A 20,331-nucleotide genomic window follows, 5' to 3' on the forward strand; every position below is an offset into this window, starting at 1 on the left:
CTCAGCCTAGTTTAGATGTAATAGAAGACTGAGCGAGAGCAAACGTGTCAGTGCTCTTGGAAGCCAGAGCTCTCACCAGGGAAGGAGGGACGTGTGAACATGCGACGGGGGAAGAAAGGAAAGAGCCCTGCAGGATGAGTTTGAACTGGAAGCTTTGGTGTGAGCTCGGATAATCTCTAAAATATGCACATGCGTATCTTCCACTTGGTTCTCATTTGCACCTCTCTTGGGGAACTGCATCTTTTCCATGGTTCTAAGCACAGTAAAACCACTCGCCAACAGTAAAAGGGCACACTAATGTACCCTGTAATACATGTCTTAGACATGCAGTAACCGAGATGCTTTCTATCGTCTCTCCAGGCCACATTCTCAAAGCAGAGCAGGTTCAAGTTCTAATCCTGGAAAATGGTGGCTGGGGAGACGTGACAGGCAAGGCCAGGCAGGAAATGCCAAGGATTCCAAAGCCAAGCGCCCGTCCTATTAGTAATTAGGCTGCAGAGCAAATTGCCACTAGGTGGCACCAAACCAAAGTCATGATATAAATGAACTGGGTTTGGGGGTGGGGGTTGGCCTTGCCTGAGGCACGGGGAAACTCCTGGACCAGGGGTCTAACTCAAGCCACAGCAACGACAACATGGAATCCTCAACTGCTAGGCCACCAGGAAACTCCTATGAATTTGTTTTTTGAGGGGGTTGTTTTTGTTTTTGTTCTGAAATTGCACTTTTTTTTTTTTTTGGTCTTTTTAGGGCCAAACCTGCAGCATATGGAAGTTTCCAGGCCAGGGGTCAAATCGGAGCTGCAGCTGCCAGCCTATGCCATAGTCACAGCAACGTGGATCCAAGCCAGGTCTGTGACCTACACCACAATGCACGGCAATGCCAGATCCTTAATCCACTGGGCAAGGCCAGGGATCAAACTCTCATCCTCATGGATACCAGTCGGGTTCATTACTGCTAAACCACAACGGGAACTCCCAAAATTGTACTTTTTTCATTGGGTATGATTGACTTAAAGTATTCTATGAGGTTCAGGTATATAACCTAGTGATTTGCTGTTTTTACACATTATAAAATGATCACCTCAGTAAATCTAGTTACCATCTGCCAACATAACCAAGTTATTACAGTATTACTGACTGTATCCCCTATGCTACACATTTCATGACGTACTTACTCTATAACCGCACGTCTGTACCTCTTAATCTTCCTCACCTGCTGTCACTCATCCCCAAGCCCTGCCCCCAGCAACCATCAGTTTTTCTCTTCCAGTCTGCTTTTGTTTTGTGACGTTTGTTCATTTGTTCTGTTCTAAGCTTCCACATATAAGTGAAATGTTATGGTATCTGTCTTTCTCTGTCTGACTTACTTCACTTAGCTTAATACTCTCTAGGTCCATCCATGTTGTCAGAAATGGCAAGACTTCATTCTTTTATGGCTGATATTTTACTGTGTGTGTGGATCACATCTTCTTCATCCATTCATCTGCCAATGGACGCTTAGGTTGCTTCTACATCTTGGGTATTGTAAAGTATTGTAAATAATGCTGCAATGAATACAGGGGTATGTATCTTTTTGAATTAGTGTTTTTGTTTTTGTTATTATAATATCCAGAAATGGAACTGCTGGGTCATATGGTGGTTTTATTTATTTTTTCCTTTTCTTTTTGGCTGCAACTATGGCATGCAGAAGTTCCTAGGCCAGGGATCAAACCCGAGCCACAGCAGTGATGCAAACTGCTGCAGTGATAACACCAGATCCCTAACCCATTGAGCCACAAGAGAACTCCAGTAGCTCTGTTTTCAATTTTTGAGGAATCGCCACACTGTTTCCACAGTGGGCTGTACCGATTTATATTCCCACCAACAATACAAAAGGGTTCCCTTTCTTCCACATTCTCACCAACATCTGTCTTGTTGACAGGTGGGAGGTGATATCCCACCGTGGCTTTGATTTGCATTTCCCTGATACTTAGTGATGCCGAGCATCTTCTCGTGAAGACATAAACAGACCTGAATTGTACTTTTGAGCTCCCTAATGACTAGCCACCCGATCTCAACTGGGTCATCTGACCATCCTTGCAAGAATGGACTGTTCACACAGCTGAATCTTTACATTCCACTCAGAGCATAATTTGAGCTTTTACTGGGTTATCTACTTGATGATCATTAGCCAATCTTTTCTTCGAGTCCAGACCTACCTCATGAGTCAGACCGACATTTATAACTACGTACTGGATATCTCTGCTTCAATGATTCCTAAACATGTATGCACATAAAAGACCTGGAGAGGTTTTTTGTTTGTTAGTTTGTTTTCAGGGCTGCACCTGTGGCATATGAAGTTTCCAGGCTAGGGGTCGAATTGGAGCTGCAGCTGCCGGCCTACACCACAGACACAGCAGCACCAGTTCTGAACAGTGTCTGCAACCTACACCACAGCTCATGGCACTGCTGGATCCTTAACACGCTGAGCAAGGCCAGGGATTGAACCTGCATCCTCATGGATACTAGTCAGGTTCATTACCACTGAGCCACCATGGGAACTCCCAGAAGAGATTTTTGTATGTTTGTTTTTCTTTTCTTTCTATGGCCACAGCTGTGCCATATCGAAGTTCCTGGGCTAGGGGTCGAACGGGAGCTGCAGCTGAACCTACAACACTGGATTTGAGCTACATCTGTGACCTACACCATAGCTTGTGGCAATGCTGGATCCTTAACCCACTGAACAACACCAGGGATCAAACCCACATCCTCACACACACCATGTTGGGTTCTTAACCCACTGGGCCACAATGGGAACTCCTGGAGAGTTTTTTATAAATACTGATGCCTGGGCCTCACCTCAATAAAATTATGCCAGAATCTTTGCAGATAAGAGCTGGGGAGTCAGTCTATTTTTAAAAGGTGAACCCAGTGAACTTCCACATTTGAAAACACTGCTCTACCTGCATGTCCCAAAAATCACTATGGCCAAATTTAATACAGCATCTCTCTTACTGGAATTTAATGTGCCCATAAAACATGTTGAATGGCTAACTTTCAAATGAGTCTGTATTCCATCACTTTAAGTGGGAAAAATGTCTTTCCCAACCCATCTAGCCAATTTCCCCAAATATCACCAAAAGGTTCTTAAGCATCTCTGTTATAACCCACCAAGAATTTCTGTATAATATGAAGCACTTAAAATACTAATTATCTAATTATTTAATACTCAATAAACTCAGTAGCAAGTTTATGTTTGTGTGTAATACACTATGACAGAGCAGTATCAAATAGCTTTGTTTTTTTCCTACAACCACAAACATGTACTAAAATTTTACAATAAAATATCCTAATGGAAAAGGAATGCAAATTATATTAGCAAAACAATTTTTCTTCTAATCTGTGGCCTTTCTTTCCAGGCCTCTTAGGTTTTCACAGCCTTTTCTACTTTCTTAAGAAAGCTACAAATAATGTAGAGAAGATGACAGCATAATGTGTAACACACAATGGAAGCATAATACACGACTGTGTCAGAAATTTGACTTCAGTGCATTCTATGTTCTCTCACTTCGACACGCATGCAACTTAAGATTTTTTCCTTTTATAGAAAAATGCACACAGAAGTAGATTCAGGAGTTCCCATCGTGGCACAGTGGAAATGAATCCAACTAGGAACCATGAGGTTGCAGGTTCGATTCCCAGCCTCGCTCAGTGGGTTAAGGATCCAGCGTTGCTGTGAGCTGTTGGTGTAGGTTGGCAACTGAAGCTCTTGATTTGACCCCAGCCTGGGAATTTTCATATGCCATGGGTATGGCCCTAAAAAGCAAAAAAAAAAAAAAAAAAACCTTGTTAATGTACCACTTTCAAAGGAAAGGAACTGCTGTAGATCCCTGGAAATATTTCCAGAGATACCCAGGGGTCTAAAGTTCCATTCTATAAAAATATCTTTTAATTTTGAATTACCACAAGCTTACTTTTTTTCCTATTTTCTTTTTTTGGCCACCCCACAGCATATGGAATTTCTGGGCCAGGGATCAGATCTGAGCCACAGTCGTGACCTACACTGCAGCTGTGGCAATGCCAGATCCTTTAACCAGGGATCTAACCTGCATCCTGGTGCTGCAGAGATGCTGCCGATCCCACTGTACCATAGCGGGAACTCCACAGGTTTATTTTTACTACCAGTAATAAAAACAATATATTCAAAAAGAATTTCTTATAAAAACTAATGCACCCTCTCATTTGCCTTTCCATGCCCATAAAAAATACAACCACCCCAAATCAATACAATATTGTAAATCAACTCTACTTCCATTAAAAAAAAAAATCACAAAGTGAAGCATCAAAATTAAAAAGTTTTGTGCTGCAAACAGCATCATCGAGAAAGGGAACAGGAGGAGTTCCCGTTGTGGTGCAGTGGAAACGAATCTGACTGGGATCCATGAGGACGCAGGTTTGACTCCCGCGAGTCAAACAGTGGGTTGAGGATCTGGCGTTGCTGTGAGCTGTGGTGTAGATCGCAGACATGGCTCAGATCTGGCGTTGCTGTGGCTGTGGCATTGGCCAGCAGCTGCAGCTCCGATTTGACCCCTAGCCTGGGAACCTCCATATACCACGGGTGCTGCCCTAGAAGGAAAAAAAAAAAAAGGGAACAGGAGAAAATATCTGTAAATCACATACCTAATAAAGGACTTATATCCGGGATATAATAAAGAATTCTTATAACACACACAAAAAAGACAACCCAATTTAAAAAGTGGGCAAAGGTACTGCAAAGACATTTCCTGAAAAGACACACACACACACACACACAAACGGCCACTAAGCCCACGAAAATATGATCCCCGTCATTAGCACGTCAGGAAAACGCAAATCAAAACCATGACGAGAGAGGAACCACTTTTCATCCACTAGGGTGGCTGTGATCACAGATAACCCCACTGTGCCTGGAATGTGCAGAAACGCGAACCGTAAACATGGCCGATGAGATTGTAAGACGTTGCAGCCGATTTGGAAAACAATCTGGCAGCTCTTCAAAACGTTAAACACAGTTATCATGTGACCCAACAATTCCATTCCTAGGTGTACACTCAGGAGGAAGGAAAACACAGCCACACAAAAACTTGCACATCAGTACAGCAGCATTATTTACAATAGCCGAAAAGTAAAATAACTGGTAAATGGCTAAAATGTGGTAAATTCATATAATAGAACGCTAGTCAGTAATTAAAAAGGGAAGAACTACCAATATAACATGGCTGAACCTCAAAAGTATTATGCTAAGGGAAAAAAGCCAGACAATGAACATCACAAACCGTGTGATTCCATCAATATGAAATATTCAGAACAGGAAAATCCACAGGGATGGAAGGTAGAATTTTAATTCTTATGGTGTGGGGGGGGACTGCTAACAAGTATAGAGTTTCTTTCAGGTGAGATGAAAATGTTCTAAATTTGGGTTTGGGTAAGTATATTAAAAAACACCAGAGTTCCTGTTGTGGCGCAGTGGTTAACAAATCCAACTAGGAACCATGACGTTGCGGGTTCGATCCCTGGCCTCACTCAGTGGGTTAAGGATCCCAAGTTGCTGCAGCTGTGGCATAGGCCAGTGCCTAAAGCTCTGATTAGACCCCTAGCCTGGGAACCTCCATATGCTGAGGGTGCGGCTCTAGAAAAGACAAAAAGACAAAAATAAATAAAAAATAAAAACAAAAATAAAAAACCAATGAATCATATACCTTAAATGGATGACTTGTACAGTGATTTATGTATCAATAAAGCTGTTAAAAATATATATATATATATCCATAGATACTCTACAGCAATTGTATGTCTACTATCCTCGCCCAATCGACTGTCCTGGACAGTTCTTGTCTCTCTCTGCATCTGTGATGGCTGGCAGGGAACACACAGCAGATGCTCAATAACCACTGAATAAAGAAATGTATAAATGCTAGGGTGACTCTTTTTCAAGTGGCATAATCCCTCTCTACCATGCTAAGTGGCAGGAAGGAGGAAAGAGATTACCTGTAAATGGTTTATGGCAGTTAGACTGAGCCTTGAAAGTTTGAAGACCAAGAAACAGAGGCTGTTACCTGTGTGTATCCTCACGTGGTTTTTATAATTGGTTGCACTGGCAAACGCCCTCCCACATCCTGGCTCTGTGCAGTAATACGGTCTTTCTCCTGTATGCGTCCTAATGTGCACTTTTCTGATATTTGATGTTGTAAAAGACCGCCCACAGCCTTCAAAATGACATTTAAAGGGCCTTTCTCCTAAAAACACAAAAGGAAATAAATGATGCAAAACCACAGAAAATTGAAATATCTTATCCTTCAATTCTGCCTAGGCTCATCCATGCTCAAAGCTCTAGGCTTTTTGTATTGAAGCTCCTGTGGTTTTCTTTCTTCCAGAAACAGCATCATATACTCCAAACTTAAATTTACACAGGAAAACCTGAGTAGTATTCAAAACTCATCACTGATTACATGACTTCCCAGATGGAATCATCCAGAAGGGCATCGTAAAAAACGAGCTGAGAAAAGCAGAGAAAGAAATACATATCATAGAGAAATACGAAAGAAAAAGAGAGTCAAGAAAAAGGATTAACTTAGAACAACCCTAGGATCCCCTAAAATCTTATCTCCTACTTTATTTATTCTATAATTCTTGAAGAAAAAGAATTCTTGGTCTTTTTAAAATCTAGTGTCTCATACATAATATGCACTGCACCAAAAATACCTACTGAAGATATTACTACTCTAAGGAGCTTGGAAACACTTGCCTCTGATATAAAAGATTAAGAATAAGAGCATAAATAGAATACAACCTACAGCTTTATGTTTTTCCTAAACATTATAAAGCCAAGTCAATTTGGGATCATATTTGAACTAAAAAGTTAAACTTTAATGACTGGAAGAATCCTCCATAGAAATCTGCTAAGCTATCTCAGAATACTTAGAAGTATTCGGGGATGAAGTTATCACACTCTAGTTAAAACATCTGCAGTAAAAATATCAAACTAAAACTTATGCTCTATTACTTAGTCAACAGCTTATAACAGCACCTCTTATCAACAGTTTCTGAAATTCTTCCAGCTCTGACCCAAAGCAAACAATTACCGTTATGATACCAATCTTCAAACAATCAAGTACAAGGAAGGGAGAGGAGCAGAGGGAAGACAAAGCACTCTTTCGGAGAAGGAGAGAGGAAAATTTAAAGGGTAGGAAGAACAAGCCTTTCTTCCTGTGGGGCTGTTAGAGTCCAGACTCCTTTTTAGAAGCAGCTTGATGCAGGAGAAGCGATACTAAGCGGAGACAGGATGGGGCGCCTCAGGGTCTGGTCTCGGTTGGGCTACTAAACAGATGTACAATCCTAGGTAGATAAGCCTGTTTCTCAGACAATTCCTGAAAGCTGAGAGGGTTGGTGATCCAGGGCCACTGTTAATCTCTTTTGGAACATGGACCCCTCTAAGGTTATGCTACGCGCCTAATGGCATAATCTAACGGGTTCTGCACCCTCGTTCCGGAAAGAAGCAAACACGCACAGATGGCAAACTGCATGGAGTTTCAGGAGGGTAAGAGAAGCCTTTGATGCTGACCCCCAAAAGCTTCCACAAACTACTTCCCGGAGTCCCTCCCTGCCAGTTAAGCACTCCTGGCCTAGATATGACAATTCTTCATATCAGTACCTGTATGCGTTCTGATATGTTTTTGTAGATCTCCTGAAGTTTTGAAAGATTTAGTACAATTATCTTCTGAACACCGATATGGCTTTTCTCCTGTATGGGTTCTGACATGACTTTTTAGTCCGTAACCTTCAGGAAAAATTTATGAGAAATTTAATTACATAAGCATGCCCACTGAGATGAAGCTACTGAAAAACACAGTAAACACCAAGAATAGAATCTTAGGCAAACACAACAAAACAACCATTAACAAGGTACAAGAGTATGACAGCTCAGGACTCTCCTGCTGGAAATTCAATGGTTTCATCTCTGTCTGGAAGGGACTGTGTGTTTCTTTCTTTAAAGTGCCCCAATCTTATGAGAAAAATAATGTGTATATATTATTTCTACACAGCAGAAATTGAGAGACCACTATAAATCAACTGTAATAAAAAGAATTTTTTAAGTGCCCCCATCTTATTAGATGTTCACAACTTATGCCCCCAAATCCTGAATTAGAACGGAGACATGGATGAGGAACAGGATGGAAGTCAGGAGGCCTGGCCCTGCTCCCTGGACAGGACGGTCCCACTGCCGCGCTCCAGTTCCCCACAGCTCCCCCCAAGGTCTGTCCTACTGTTACACCCTGCGTCAGCTTAAGGCTTGGCTTTTGTTTTTCCTGCTTAAAGAAAGCAGAATGTGGAGTGAAATCCAAACACAGAGGGCAGAAACAGGTCTGAGGAGAAAAATGACAACCCCGAGAGAGAGAACAGAGCAGCAGCACAAAGGCAGGAGGCGAGAGACTGGAAGACTGGTCACTGTGCACCTGCTACTTCAGACCAAGGCAAGGGGGCAGTTCCTGCCTCTCAGCTCTTTCTGCTTGACCCCTAGGGGGAACCAAGAAACAAAGAAAATTCATGTTTTTACCTGTTGCAAATGCCTTCCCGCAGCCTGCATGCTCACACTGATACGGCCGGTCCCCTGTGTGTGACCGCTCATGGACCTGTCATTAAAACACAGGCGTGAGTCCACTTCCCAGAGGCCACTCTTTAGACCGACAGTCTCCACATTAAACGTTCTTTTTCAGAAACCAGGGCCCAACAATTCTCAACATGGACCAAATGTTCTATGTTCAGAAGCACTCATTTTAAAGAAGGAACAGCAGTACTGGAGGTCCGAGTTTTCCGAGTGCTCAGAGGGGTCTGCATGGAACACACACGCTGAGGGCCAGGCTGAGGACAGGGACAGGCAGAGGCCAAGGGCGTGGAGCTGCTGCCAGAGGGGCCTCGAGCTGAGGCACGGCTTCAGCTCTGGCGGGTGGTGTGGCCGTGGCACTTGCCTTCTCTCAGCCTCAAAGGCTTCTCAGTAAAGAGGGGACATAACAGTACCTGCCCAAGAGCTGCCGTGACACACGAATGCGCACGACTACGGCCAGCACCTCCTGAACCTTTACTGTACATGTACAGAATTCACCTACTTAATTCTCGCAAACACTTGCTGAAGGAGGTAACTTGTCTTTGCCACACTTGTGGCATATGGAAGTTGCTAGGACAGGGATGGAAGCCAGGCCGCATTGCAACCTGCACCACAGCTCCAGCAATGCCAGATCCTTAACCCTCTGCACTACCCGGGAACTTCCGAGGGAGGTACTTTTATCATCCGATGTTACAGACAAGGAAAATGAGGTACTAAGAGTAACATGTCGAGGCTACACACCAATAAATGATGGAGGGGCTACTCCAAATATGCTAAATGCACACCTCCTGACACACTCGAAGCTATTCAGTACGCGGTAGCTGTTACTTTTGAGTCATGGCGTATGGTTTTCAGCTGCAGTCCAAACATTTGGCCTATGTGTCAGACACCTCTGTATCTGTACAGCACAAGTTAACACCGCCTTTTGCCAGACTTCAGCAAAGCACTGTTAACAGAGTTGATTATACACACATTTCTCATTTAATTACATAAATTTCACATTTCACAAAAATGTATTCTGCACACGAGGGAGACAGAAGTGAAGAAAGCATAGTCCAAGCCCCCCAAGAGCGGAGGTTCTAAAGTCTGCACAGGCCTTTGTGTGTGTGTGTGAGTGGGTGTTTCCATCGCAGCAGGTGGAGGAGAACTACGGTGTGCGAAAATGCTGCGAGTACATCATGCTGGCGTTTGGTGTCCTGGGGATTCTCATGCTAGACACAGGCTTTCCTTCATATGTACCTTAAGATGATGGCCTGTTGTATATAACTTTCCACATCCATCATATCCACATCGAAAGGCCTTCTCTCCACTCTGCTGAGATTTAGCAGTTACTCTTGTTGCATGTCCTTGCAAGACAATCTAGATGAAATAAAAAGTACAATTTAAATTATTTATACAGAAATAATAAAGTAGGTGACGTTACAATTTTCAGAATAAAAAAGATAAAACTGTAATGTGGGTTTCCAGACTCAGGTCATCATTCTATGAAAATCCTATCATGCTGAGCCAGTTCTGTTCCACGGCTAAAGTCAGCTCTGGAAGAAGTCAGGAGATCCAAAAGGGGACACAGCCAGCATTCATAGGTTTTTTGTTGTTGTTGTTGTTGTTTGTCTTTCTGCCTTTTCTAGGGCTGCTTCCCTTGGCATATGGAGGTGCCCAGGCTAGGAGTCTAATTGGAGCCGTAGCCACCGGCCCATGCCACAGCCACAGCCACGCCAGATCCTTAACCCACTGAGCAAGGCTAGGGATTGAACCTGAAACCCCATGGTTCCTATTCAGATTCGTTAACCACTGCGCCAGGACGGGAACTCCAGCAGTATTCATAGATTGATTCCCATTCTAGAAAAATCAAGCCAGGCAGCATCTATTCATCCACTGTATGCAGGTGTTGCTTGACATATTCCAGGGAGACACACACACACACAAGTTCTATAAACAATGTAAAAAATCATTTTCAGTTTCAAAAGCAATGATAAAGAAGGGTTAGGTCACTGGACTCACCCGCGGGAGACACTACAATCCACACGATCCTAGTCTACTTATATGTTAAGCAGACCACTTCTCTGGAACTTCACAACGCCAGACTTTAAATAACTGCAGCAACGTCAAGCCACGGGACACACAAAAGTCAAAAACTACTCTGGCTTTTATCTCCACATACAGAATGCTTTTGTTTTTCTTTTTCAGCTGCACCCATGGCATACATAAGTTCCTGGGCCAGGGAGTGAATTCAAGCAGCAATGTTGGATCCTTAACCCACTGTGCTGGGCCAGGACTGAACTGGCACCTCCACCAAGACAAGCCAGATCATTAACCCACTGGGCCACAGTGGGAACTCCTAGAATGTTTGAGTGGAATGGATTCTTTTTATCGGAAATGTTTCCTTGTAGAGCCCTTTATCTCTCAATCCCAACTGATATTTATCTTCTCAATTCTCAAACTGTTTTATTCTACTTGGCACCTGCTCTGGGTCTACCACCTTCCTCGTATCTTACTTCCATACCAGCTTCCACCGACCCCATCTGCACCACGGCAGACATTCTAAAAATCACAAACGGCTGACAAATGACTGGCTAAGCACCTACCTCATACAATGGTAAATTAGTCCCTGCCTTAGCAGGGCTCTCATTCTAGCTAGTGAAACTGTCCTATAAATGAAGGATTATAATGGAATATAGTAACGCTATCACGGCAGTCCAAAACATAGCAAAGTTCTAAGGGGACAAAATTCAAAGGTAGGGAGAGCTATAGGATAGGGCAAGCTGTCTAGAGGTAAAATCTGGAGAATGAAAGAATGTGTGTGTGTGAGAGACCAGGTCACTTTTCTGTATAGCAGAAATTGACAGAACATTGTAAATGAACTATAATAGAAAAAAAATCTTTAAAAAGTTAAAAATAAAATTCAAAAGATTTAAAAAAAAGAAAAAGAGAGCTGGAAGAGCAGTCCAGGCAGGAGTAGTATAACCAAGAGTATGGGAGTGTGTCTGGAAGAAACGGAAACTTAATATGAAAGCATTACGTTTGCAGAGGAGAATAAATACTCTAAAAAAGAAAGGGAAGTTTAGGAGCACATCGGGGAAAGTTTCAGGTGCCACTCTGGTGTGCAGGCCGAGATAATGAAAGCAGAAGGGCAGCACTGGAGTGTTTCAGTAAGGGACTGACCAGGATCCGTTCCGCATGTCAGAACGAAAACTGGCAACGGTGCGGGACACAGTGAAAGACAAAAGAGGCAAGGAGACTCCAAGCAGGTGGTACAATCATAAATGTGGAGGGAAGAGCAATGAAAACCAGCCCAGGACGATGACTCATGGAATGAATGCAACAGATGATTCTGTAGATATTTTAAGGGAGAAAATGGACAGAATCCAAAATTCAAAAGCTAAATTAATAAGCTAAAGCTGTAACAGTCATTTAAGTCTGGGGTATATGTAATCCTTGTCAAAAGAAAAACCACCTGATGTATCATCACAAGGGAAATGTCTCAAGGGCCATTAGAAGCTATTATCAGTGAAACACTAATTAGCTTCTAAAACCACTTACAGAAAATGACTTCACTACTATTTATACTTAATGTGTGTTCTGAGATTTAAGAGACAACCTTAGCTCTGCCACAAATTCACTATGTGACCTTGTGCACGTCATGGAAAGCCCATTTGCCTGTCTATATAAAGAACATATTTTGTGAAACCAGTGGTATTTTTTCCTTATTAAACCTTTTTTTAAGGAGTCAAACTCCTTTGTCAGATGAAATCTTACACAGCATTCTACTACATAAAATAGATAAGGGGGAGAGTTCCCTGGTGGCTTAGGGGGTTAAGGATCCAGTGTTGTCACTGATGTGGCTCTGATTACAGCCTTGGCACAGGTTTGGTCCCTACCTGGGAACTTCTGCATGCCCCAGATACAGCCAACCCCCCTCCCCCCCAAAAAAAAACCAACAAAAAAAACCAGATAAGGCAGTCTTGCTGCTGCTAGCCCAGGCAGGTGTGGGTGGCTCAGCCTTGCTAGTCCCTGAGGGACCTCAAAGAAACCCTATGACGCCCCCACCCAAATCAGACTTTAAAAACCACTGTGGCTCAGTGGGTTAAGAATCTGACTGCAGGAGTTCCCGTCATGGCTCAGTGGTGAATGAACCCAACTAGTATCCATGAGGACTCGGGTTTGATCCCTGGCCTTGCTCAGTGAGTTAAGGATCTGGCATTGCCATGAGCTGTGGTGTAGGTTGCAGACGTGGCTCGGGTCTCCCTGGTGCTGTGGCTGTGGCACAGGCTGGCAGCTACAGCTCCAATTCGACTCTTAGCCTGGGAACCTCCATATGCCACGGATATGGCCCTAAAAAGACAAAAAAAAAAAAAAAAAAAAAAAGAATCAGAATCTGTCTGCAGTGGCTCAGGTTGCTGTGGAGGTGAGGGTTCAGTCCCCGGCCCCGAGCAATGGGTTAAAGGATCCTGTGTAACTGCAACTGTGTTGTAGGTAGCAACTGAATATGCCACTGGTGCAGCCGAAAAAGGGGAAAAAAAAAAAAAAAGAGTATGTTTTCTTTCAAGAAAGGAATCAGGGAAGTGTGGCAACAGAGGGGACTTTAGAGAACCAGGGGACATGTCAGCACTGCCAGGAAGATTTAAAAAACAAAAACAAGATTTCTCACAGTGATTGTTGCTGGATAGTGGTCCTTCACCTTTTATTTTTACCCTTCTCACCATTTGGCTTTTCTAAATATAAACATGATTACTTTTTTTCAAGTATACTATAGTTATCTGTACAGTAAGATATGGTAAGATAATTGGTCATTTGGGGTTTTTTCTTTGTACTTCTCTGAACTTAAAAAAAAAAAAAAAAATCACTAAAAATATTATTTTAAAAAATCCTGGGTTCCATCCCAGACCTATTGACTGAAAGTCTGGAAGTTGGTCTTGGTCCTGAATTATTTTTCAAAAGTTCACAGCTCAACGGCATGTTGGCCTTAGATTAAGAATCACTGATCCAACACCTTTATTTTAGGGATGAAAAAAAGAGCCTTAGGGAGTTCCTGTTGTGGCACAGCAGGAACGAATCCAACTAGGAACCATGAGGTTGCAGGTTCAATCCCTGGCCTCACTCAGAGAGTTAAGGATCCGGCATCGCCGTGAGCTGTGGTGTAGGTCACAGATGTGGCTCAGATCCTGTGTTGCTGTGGCTGTGGTATAGGCCTGCATCTGTAGCTCCAATCTGACCCCTAGCCTGGGAACCTCCATATGCCAGCCCTAATAAAAAAGCAAAAAAAAAAAAAAAAAGAGCCTTAGAAGAGCAAGGTTCACTTGCTCAAGATCACACAGCTAGACAAGTACTGAAAATACATATGAACTATGATCCACATTCAAACTGTGTAGGCGAGGAGTTCCCATTGTGGCTCAGTGGTAATGAATCCGACTACAATCCATGAGGACTTGGGTTTGATCTTTGGCCTTGCTCAGTGTGTTAAGGATCCGGCACTGCCTCAAGCTGCAGTGTGCTGCGACGTAGGTCGCAGACAGGGCTCCGATTTGGCGTGGCTCTGATGTAGGCCTGCAGATGTGGCCCCGACTTGACCCCTAGCCTGTGAATATCCACATGCCTCGGGTTCGGCCCTAAAAAGGAAAAAAAAGTAAATAAATAAGACAAACTGTCCATGCTGAACAAGTTTTGGAGTAATTAACCAATCCATGTTCTGAATGAATCTGCCACCCAGCCATATGTTATATGAAATTTGTGTGTGTGTATACATATATACCTATAAACATATACATACATATACATATATATATATATATATATATCATTCTAGGGCCAGGCTTAAAAAGTCAGGCTGACTTCACAAATTCTCCCCTGGAATTTGACCTAAGAAGTCAAGGGAAATCCTGAGTTGCTCGTGGGTGGTAAACCTGAGAAAGCAGGACTGCGGTGGACCAAATGCAGACTCAGTGAGGATGCAGAGGAGGCCCGTCTGCAGAGATGCTATGGCAGACGGCGGAAGGAAGACCAAGATCAGCCTCCAGCCTTGACTCCGCTGCAATTCTGGCTCCTGTGAAGCCCAGCTGTTCAGCAGTTCCTGCCCTTAGTTTCTTGTAAGCTCTGCTGTATCCTTATAACATATCTTTTTTCTTGAACTAGCTTGATTGGCTTTCTTTGTTGTGCAACTATTAGAGCTCGGATTGAAACACTCACGCCAAAGGACTTTGATCTCCAGTGTAAATAAAATTAGTTTTTAATGAGGTCAAAACTAATGGAAACCATGAAAAAGGACCTGAGATTCTAACAGAACATGTAAAGCATCAACATTTGCTGTATTAATGCTTACATATTTACTCTCTCATGTATTACCTAAAATATTAATCAAGTGAAATGTTCACTTGGTTTTCACAGCCTCTCGAGATGGGTAAAGGCAAAGGTTATTATCATTTATCTGATAAGAAATTTTAGATCCACAGAAGTTAGATACTTTGCTCACAGTCACACAGCTACTATGTAGCAAAATGGAAACTCAACTCAGATTTTGTTTTGTTTTGTCTTTTTAGGATATTTTGACCTTTTAATACTACATACTGGGCCCTCAATCAACCTCAATTATAGGGCTCAACTATTTTAGAGGATGGAAGATTTAGGAATTTCTGATCCAGCACTTAATGAAGCAAAATATGAGTCAAAATGCAAGCCACAGATATAATTTAAAATGTTCTAGTAACTATATTTAAAAATTAAAAATGAAAAAGAAAAAGAAACAGGTGAAATTAATTTTAGTAATTATTTTATTTTACCCAATATTATCCTCTAAACATGTCATCAGTAGGAGACATTATTATGATATATTTTACATTCTTTTTGGCATTATAAGTCTTCAAAATCCAGTATGTATTTTACGCTCACACCACAGGTCAATTCTGACTAGCCACATTTCAAGGACTCAGTAGCTATAAGTGGCTACATTTTAGACAGCACAGTCTTAGTCTGCAAGGGAGAGGTAAAAAGGCAAAGGAGAAAAAGCTACGGTCAAAACAAAAATCCGGGGTTCCCGCTGTGGCGCAGCAGAAACGAATCCGATTAGGAACCGTGAGTTTGCGGGTCTGATCCCTGGCCTCGCTCAGTGGGTTAAGGATCCGGCGTTGCGGTAGCTGTGGTGTAGGTCACAGGCATGGCTCAGATCTTGCGTTGCTGTGGCTGTGGGGTAGGCCAACGGCTGCAGCTCCGATTGGACCCCTAGCCTGGGAACCTCCATATGCCTCAGGTTCGGCCTTAAAAAGCAAAAAAAACCAAAAAACAAAAACACAAAAATCCTATTCAACTTTCTTATATTTCTTTGTCTACTGGCACCAACACCAAATGGTTATATGTCTGGAGATAAAGAGTAATGGGGCTTTTTACAACATTTTGTTTCGGCAGTACTGAATTCCTAGCATGTTTCTGGTTTCAGAAAGTAATTGCGGACTATAACGAAACTTTATAATAAAAGTATATTATATTGTTATATGGCCCAATGGTAAATTCACTCATTTTTTGTTGACTTATTTTATATTAGTTTATTATAAGTGTAGTTACAACTGTCTTTAAAAATCGGTTATTTAAAAACTTTCCAGTATTTAAAAAACTGTTAGTTGCTGATAAGAGAGAGACCCACTGGGCCACTGCCAGGCACCGACCTACATGTCCTACGCGTATCTACACTGCGTCTGCATTTTAGCAGAGTTTGACTAGATGGATCTGACACACTGCAGGATAAAAACAGGAAAGTCTCATTTTATGAATTCAAAGACTTGAACATTTTGCCAAGAAACACACATTTTCAAAGCGGATGGTCTCAGTGAATTGCAACAAGTATTTCTACGACTGCCGCTTCATGACATCACTTCAGCTGGCAAGGAGAAATACTGGCTATTTTAGCAGCATTTAAAAGCATCAGCGTTTTGCCAGTGACTTCAGTGGCTCCTGCTGTTTCACCATTCACTATTATGGCTCACGTAAAATCTTCCTGATCACCCCCACTCAGCGGCATTACGCGGTGAGGCCAACGCTCAAGTTAAAAGGGTGGCCCTGGGGTTCTGTGGTGGTGCAGAGGGTTAAGGATTCGGTATTGTCCCTGCTGGGGCACAGGTTTGATCCCTGGCTCAGGGACTTTCATATGCTGCACGAGAGCCCCCACCGTCCAAAAACAGTGTGGCCCTAAAGCAGTAGCTTTTAGAATTGGAGTTCAATACGATACAACTCTCGGAAGAATGCAAAAACTGCTATGAGGGATCAATCAGCAAAATACTAGAGATAACTGCTGAGAAAAAAAAAGAGCAGCATTAAAGTAAGAACACACTACAATGATTATATAAGCTCCAAGAACAGCCACCCACACACCTACCCTCACACAAACATAAAACACGGAATTCCGTACATCTCCCAGAATGCACCTGTGACTATTCCGTACTTAACTGCAAAGCCTGAACAGGCACTGCTGCTCTAGACTGTTATTTAAGTAAAGGACAGCCAGTGACAGGACGCAGGGTGGGCATGTGAATCAAGGGCAGCCAACCTGTGGCATCTACAGCCCAGGAAGTAGCCTGGGAGAAAAAAAGCAGAAACAGCCTAGCCCAGTAGGAACAATGCTAGCTAGTTCGGGGACCTTTGCTCAAGAATCTGAAAAGGAAAGTACGGAGGGAAACAGCTGTAGACGGAAGAGACAAAAAGATATGCAAAGCAAAGCAGAGAGGTCAGGTAGCTACAGTAAGGGCAAAAGCCAGAGACAGGATCCGCCAACAGCCCTGGGTGTGGCAGCAGCAGATCAGCTGGTCTCCACAACCGCCCTGGATCCCAGGGCACGAGCTTTAGCGGGACCTCTGTGTGATTTCCGTCTCTTTACTGCCACTTTCATCCAAACAACGAATTCTAAGACCTGAGGAAGTTTGAGAATGTTACTGCCTAACGCGTACACTGTTTTTCTGAATTGGCAAGACTTTTCTAGAGAGGTAGTGAATTCCAAATTCTTGTTTTCATCCATAGAAGGGCCTAGAAATGCTAAGAGAAAGAGATTCTATATAAACAGCCTTACATACCTGCATTTTTTTCTCTTGCTCATTTTCTCCAATCATTCCAGAACCTGTTACACTTTCACTCCCATCAATGGACACCTACAGGAATAAAACAAAGCTTAAAAGAGTTTTACATGTTGATAATTGTTTAGGCTGGGAGCTAAGTCCATGGGATTCATTACCATTTGTTTTCGTGTATGTGTGGACATTTCCATGATAAAAAGTGGGGGGGGGTCTTTTTAAATTACGTAAGTGATATAACTTCAATGCAGGGAAAAAACACTGCCCTTTTGATTTAAAACTTAAGTGACACTCTCCTTCATCTTTCCAATTTCTAATTTCTAGTTCTTAATTCATAAACATTTCTGTCTATGCTGCCTCATTTCTTTCATGGCACTCATCACTGAACATATCTTTTGGCGAGTTACCTGCCACTCATTTCTCTTCTTTAAGCTCTTACTCTATTCCTTTAATTTTCTTCAAATATTTCTTTCTGCCCTTCACTTCTTTTTTTTTAGTCTTTTTGTCTTTTCTGGGGCCATACCCACGGCATATGGAGGATCCTCGGTTAGGGGTCTAAACGGAGCCGTAGCCGCTGGCCTACGCCAGAGCCACGGCAACGCCAGATCTGAGCCATGTCTGCGACCTACACCACAGCTCACGGCAATGCCAGATCCTTAACCCACTGAGCGAGGCCAGGGATCAAACCTGCAACCTCATGGTTCCTGGTTGGATTCGTTAACCACTGAGCCATGATAGGAACTCCTGCATTGATGCTCTCTGGTTTTGACTCTGAATTTCTAGTTTCTTATTTTTTTGTTTTCTTTTCTTTTAATGAAAGATAAAGAAGCTATATCTGGGATGTTCTTCACATTATAAGATGCGGTACCTTTGCTGCGTACTGTTCCAAAGCACTGATGGTGTCGGGGTCAATGGTGGCGTCCCCAGTGTGCAGACCTGCCACTGTCCCATCAGCCTGAATTGCCAGGATGGTGTCGGACTGTGGGACCTGCACGGCATGGTGGATGTACGCTGTGGTGCCGTCTTCCAGCTGAACTGCCTGTAACGCACTCTGGTCATAACTGTCTGAGGGAGCGGAAGAGAATGGCATTAAATTAAAGGCGGTAGGACAAATTGCTACACGTTTAAAGGAGGAAGGGAGAGGACCTCTGCGGCGCTGCTGTGAGCAGGGCCCACGCGCTTTACGCGTGTTATTCTATGCTCTCAGCAATCCTGTGAAGGGAGTGCTTACCACCCCTGCCGTACAGTCGGGAAACTGAGGCTTAGGGAGGTACAGTCGCTTCCCTTAGGACCCAGAAATAATAATAACAATAAAAACACTAACAATTAACAGTCAAAATCAGAATTCAGAGAAACCAGGATCTGAACTCAAGTTAGTGTGACTCCATGTTTTCCCGCTAAATAACCAAATACACACAGCACTGTGAAATAATAAATCCAGCCAGCTACAATGAACCTGTGATCAACTCCCACTGCTAAAGAAAAGATCCAGAGTTTACTTTCAACTTGAAATAAATTTACTTATAAATTAAAACATTCTAAATTTTAAAACATTTCCTCCTTTGGTTTCACAACTAAACAGTCTTTTAAAACATGTCACCATCATTCTACACTAAAATATTTTATCAAGTAGTAACAATAGTTAATATTTATTGAGCATTTATTATGTGACAAATATTGTTTCAGATGCTTCACATTTTATTCTCCAACCACCCTATGATATGGGTATTTATTACAATTCTCATTTTACGGCTGATGAAACTGATGTACAGGGAGGCTGAATAATCTTCAGCTAAAAGACAGCAGACCCAGACGGTCTGGCTGCAGAACTATGCTCCCCACTCCTCTGCATTCCGCCTCAAACCCTGGTCCTCCCTACACAATCTTAAGAAACATGAACATTTGGGAGTTCCCGTCGTGGCGCAGTGGTTAACGAATCCGACTAGGAACCATGAGGTTGTGGGTTCGGTCCCTGCCCTTGCTCAGTGGGTTAACGATCCAGCGTTGCCGTGAGCTGTGGTGTAGGTTGCAGACGCGGCTCGGATCCCGCGTTGCTGTGGCTCTGGCGTAGGCCGCTGGCTACAGCTCCGATTCAACCCCTAGCCTGGGAACCTCCATATGCCGCAGGAGCGGCCGAAGAAATAGCAACAACAACAACAACAACAACAACAACAACAACAACAAAAAAGAAACATGAACATCTTACCATATTTGTTTCAGATAATTTTAATATTTTTATTTAAAGACCAACACAAGGAGCAAAGGACCTTGCTAAAAACATTATACTTAAAAGGAAGAAAAAAATTTAAGAATTTAACTTTTAAGTGTTTAATTTCATATTTTAAAAACAGCCTCAGAGGTCCCTTCATCAGTGGTTAACGAACCCAACTAGGATCCATGAGGATGTGGGTTCAATCCCTGACCTCGCTCAGTGGGTTAAGGACCTGGTGTTGCCATGAGCTGTGGTGTAGGTTGAAGACATGGCTCAGACCCTGCATTGCTGTGGCTGTGGTGTAGGCCAGCAGCTGTAGTTCCAATTCCACCCCTAGCCTGGGAACTTCCATGTGCTGTGGGTGCAGCCCTAAAAAAGCAAAAATCAAATAAATAAATAAAAATTTTAAATAAAAAAATAAAAGCCACTGTTTGAAGCCCTCCAGGGACCAGG

General features: G+C 42.8%; 1 protein-coding gene across 24 annotated transcripts in view; it reads right to left on the bottom strand.

The window, feature by feature from the left end:
* ZNF143 (zinc finger protein 143) overlaps positions 1-20,331 on the bottom strand; it is a 59,840-nt gene that overhangs the window by 21,948 nt on the left and 17,561 nt on the right. For 18 of the 24 annotated variants that reach the window (XM_084974709.1, XM_084974711.1, XM_084974714.1 and 15 more), the window contains 6 exons: positions 18,535-18,731; positions 17,670-17,744; positions 9,859-9,978; positions 8,572-8,647; positions 7,669-7,794; positions 6,074-6,253 (listed from right to left, as the gene is read on the bottom strand). In XM_084974709.1, coding sequence (XP_084830835.1) covers positions 6,074-6,253; positions 7,669-7,794; positions 8,572-8,647; positions 9,859-9,978; positions 17,670-17,744; positions 18,535-18,731 — 774 coding nt within the window. Of the gene's footprint in view, positions 1-1,583; positions 2,365-3,681; positions 6,254-7,668; positions 7,795-8,571; positions 8,648-9,858; positions 9,979-17,669; positions 17,745-18,534; positions 18,732-20,331 lie in introns of those variants that run through there. The other 6 variants (XR_014814407.1, XR_014814406.1, XR_014814405.1 and 3 more) reach the window with 5 other exon arrangements.

The sequence above is a fragment of the Sus scrofa genome, chromosome 9, assembly GCF_054392235.1.
Source record: "Sus scrofa isolate SSC_HxYL_T2T_F1_AM1 chromosome 9, Sscrofa_HxYL_maternal_Yorkshire_Landrace_v2.0, whole genome shotgun sequence".
NCBI classification, from domain to species: domain Eukaryota; kingdom Metazoa; phylum Chordata; class Mammalia; order Artiodactyla; family Suidae; genus Sus; species Sus scrofa.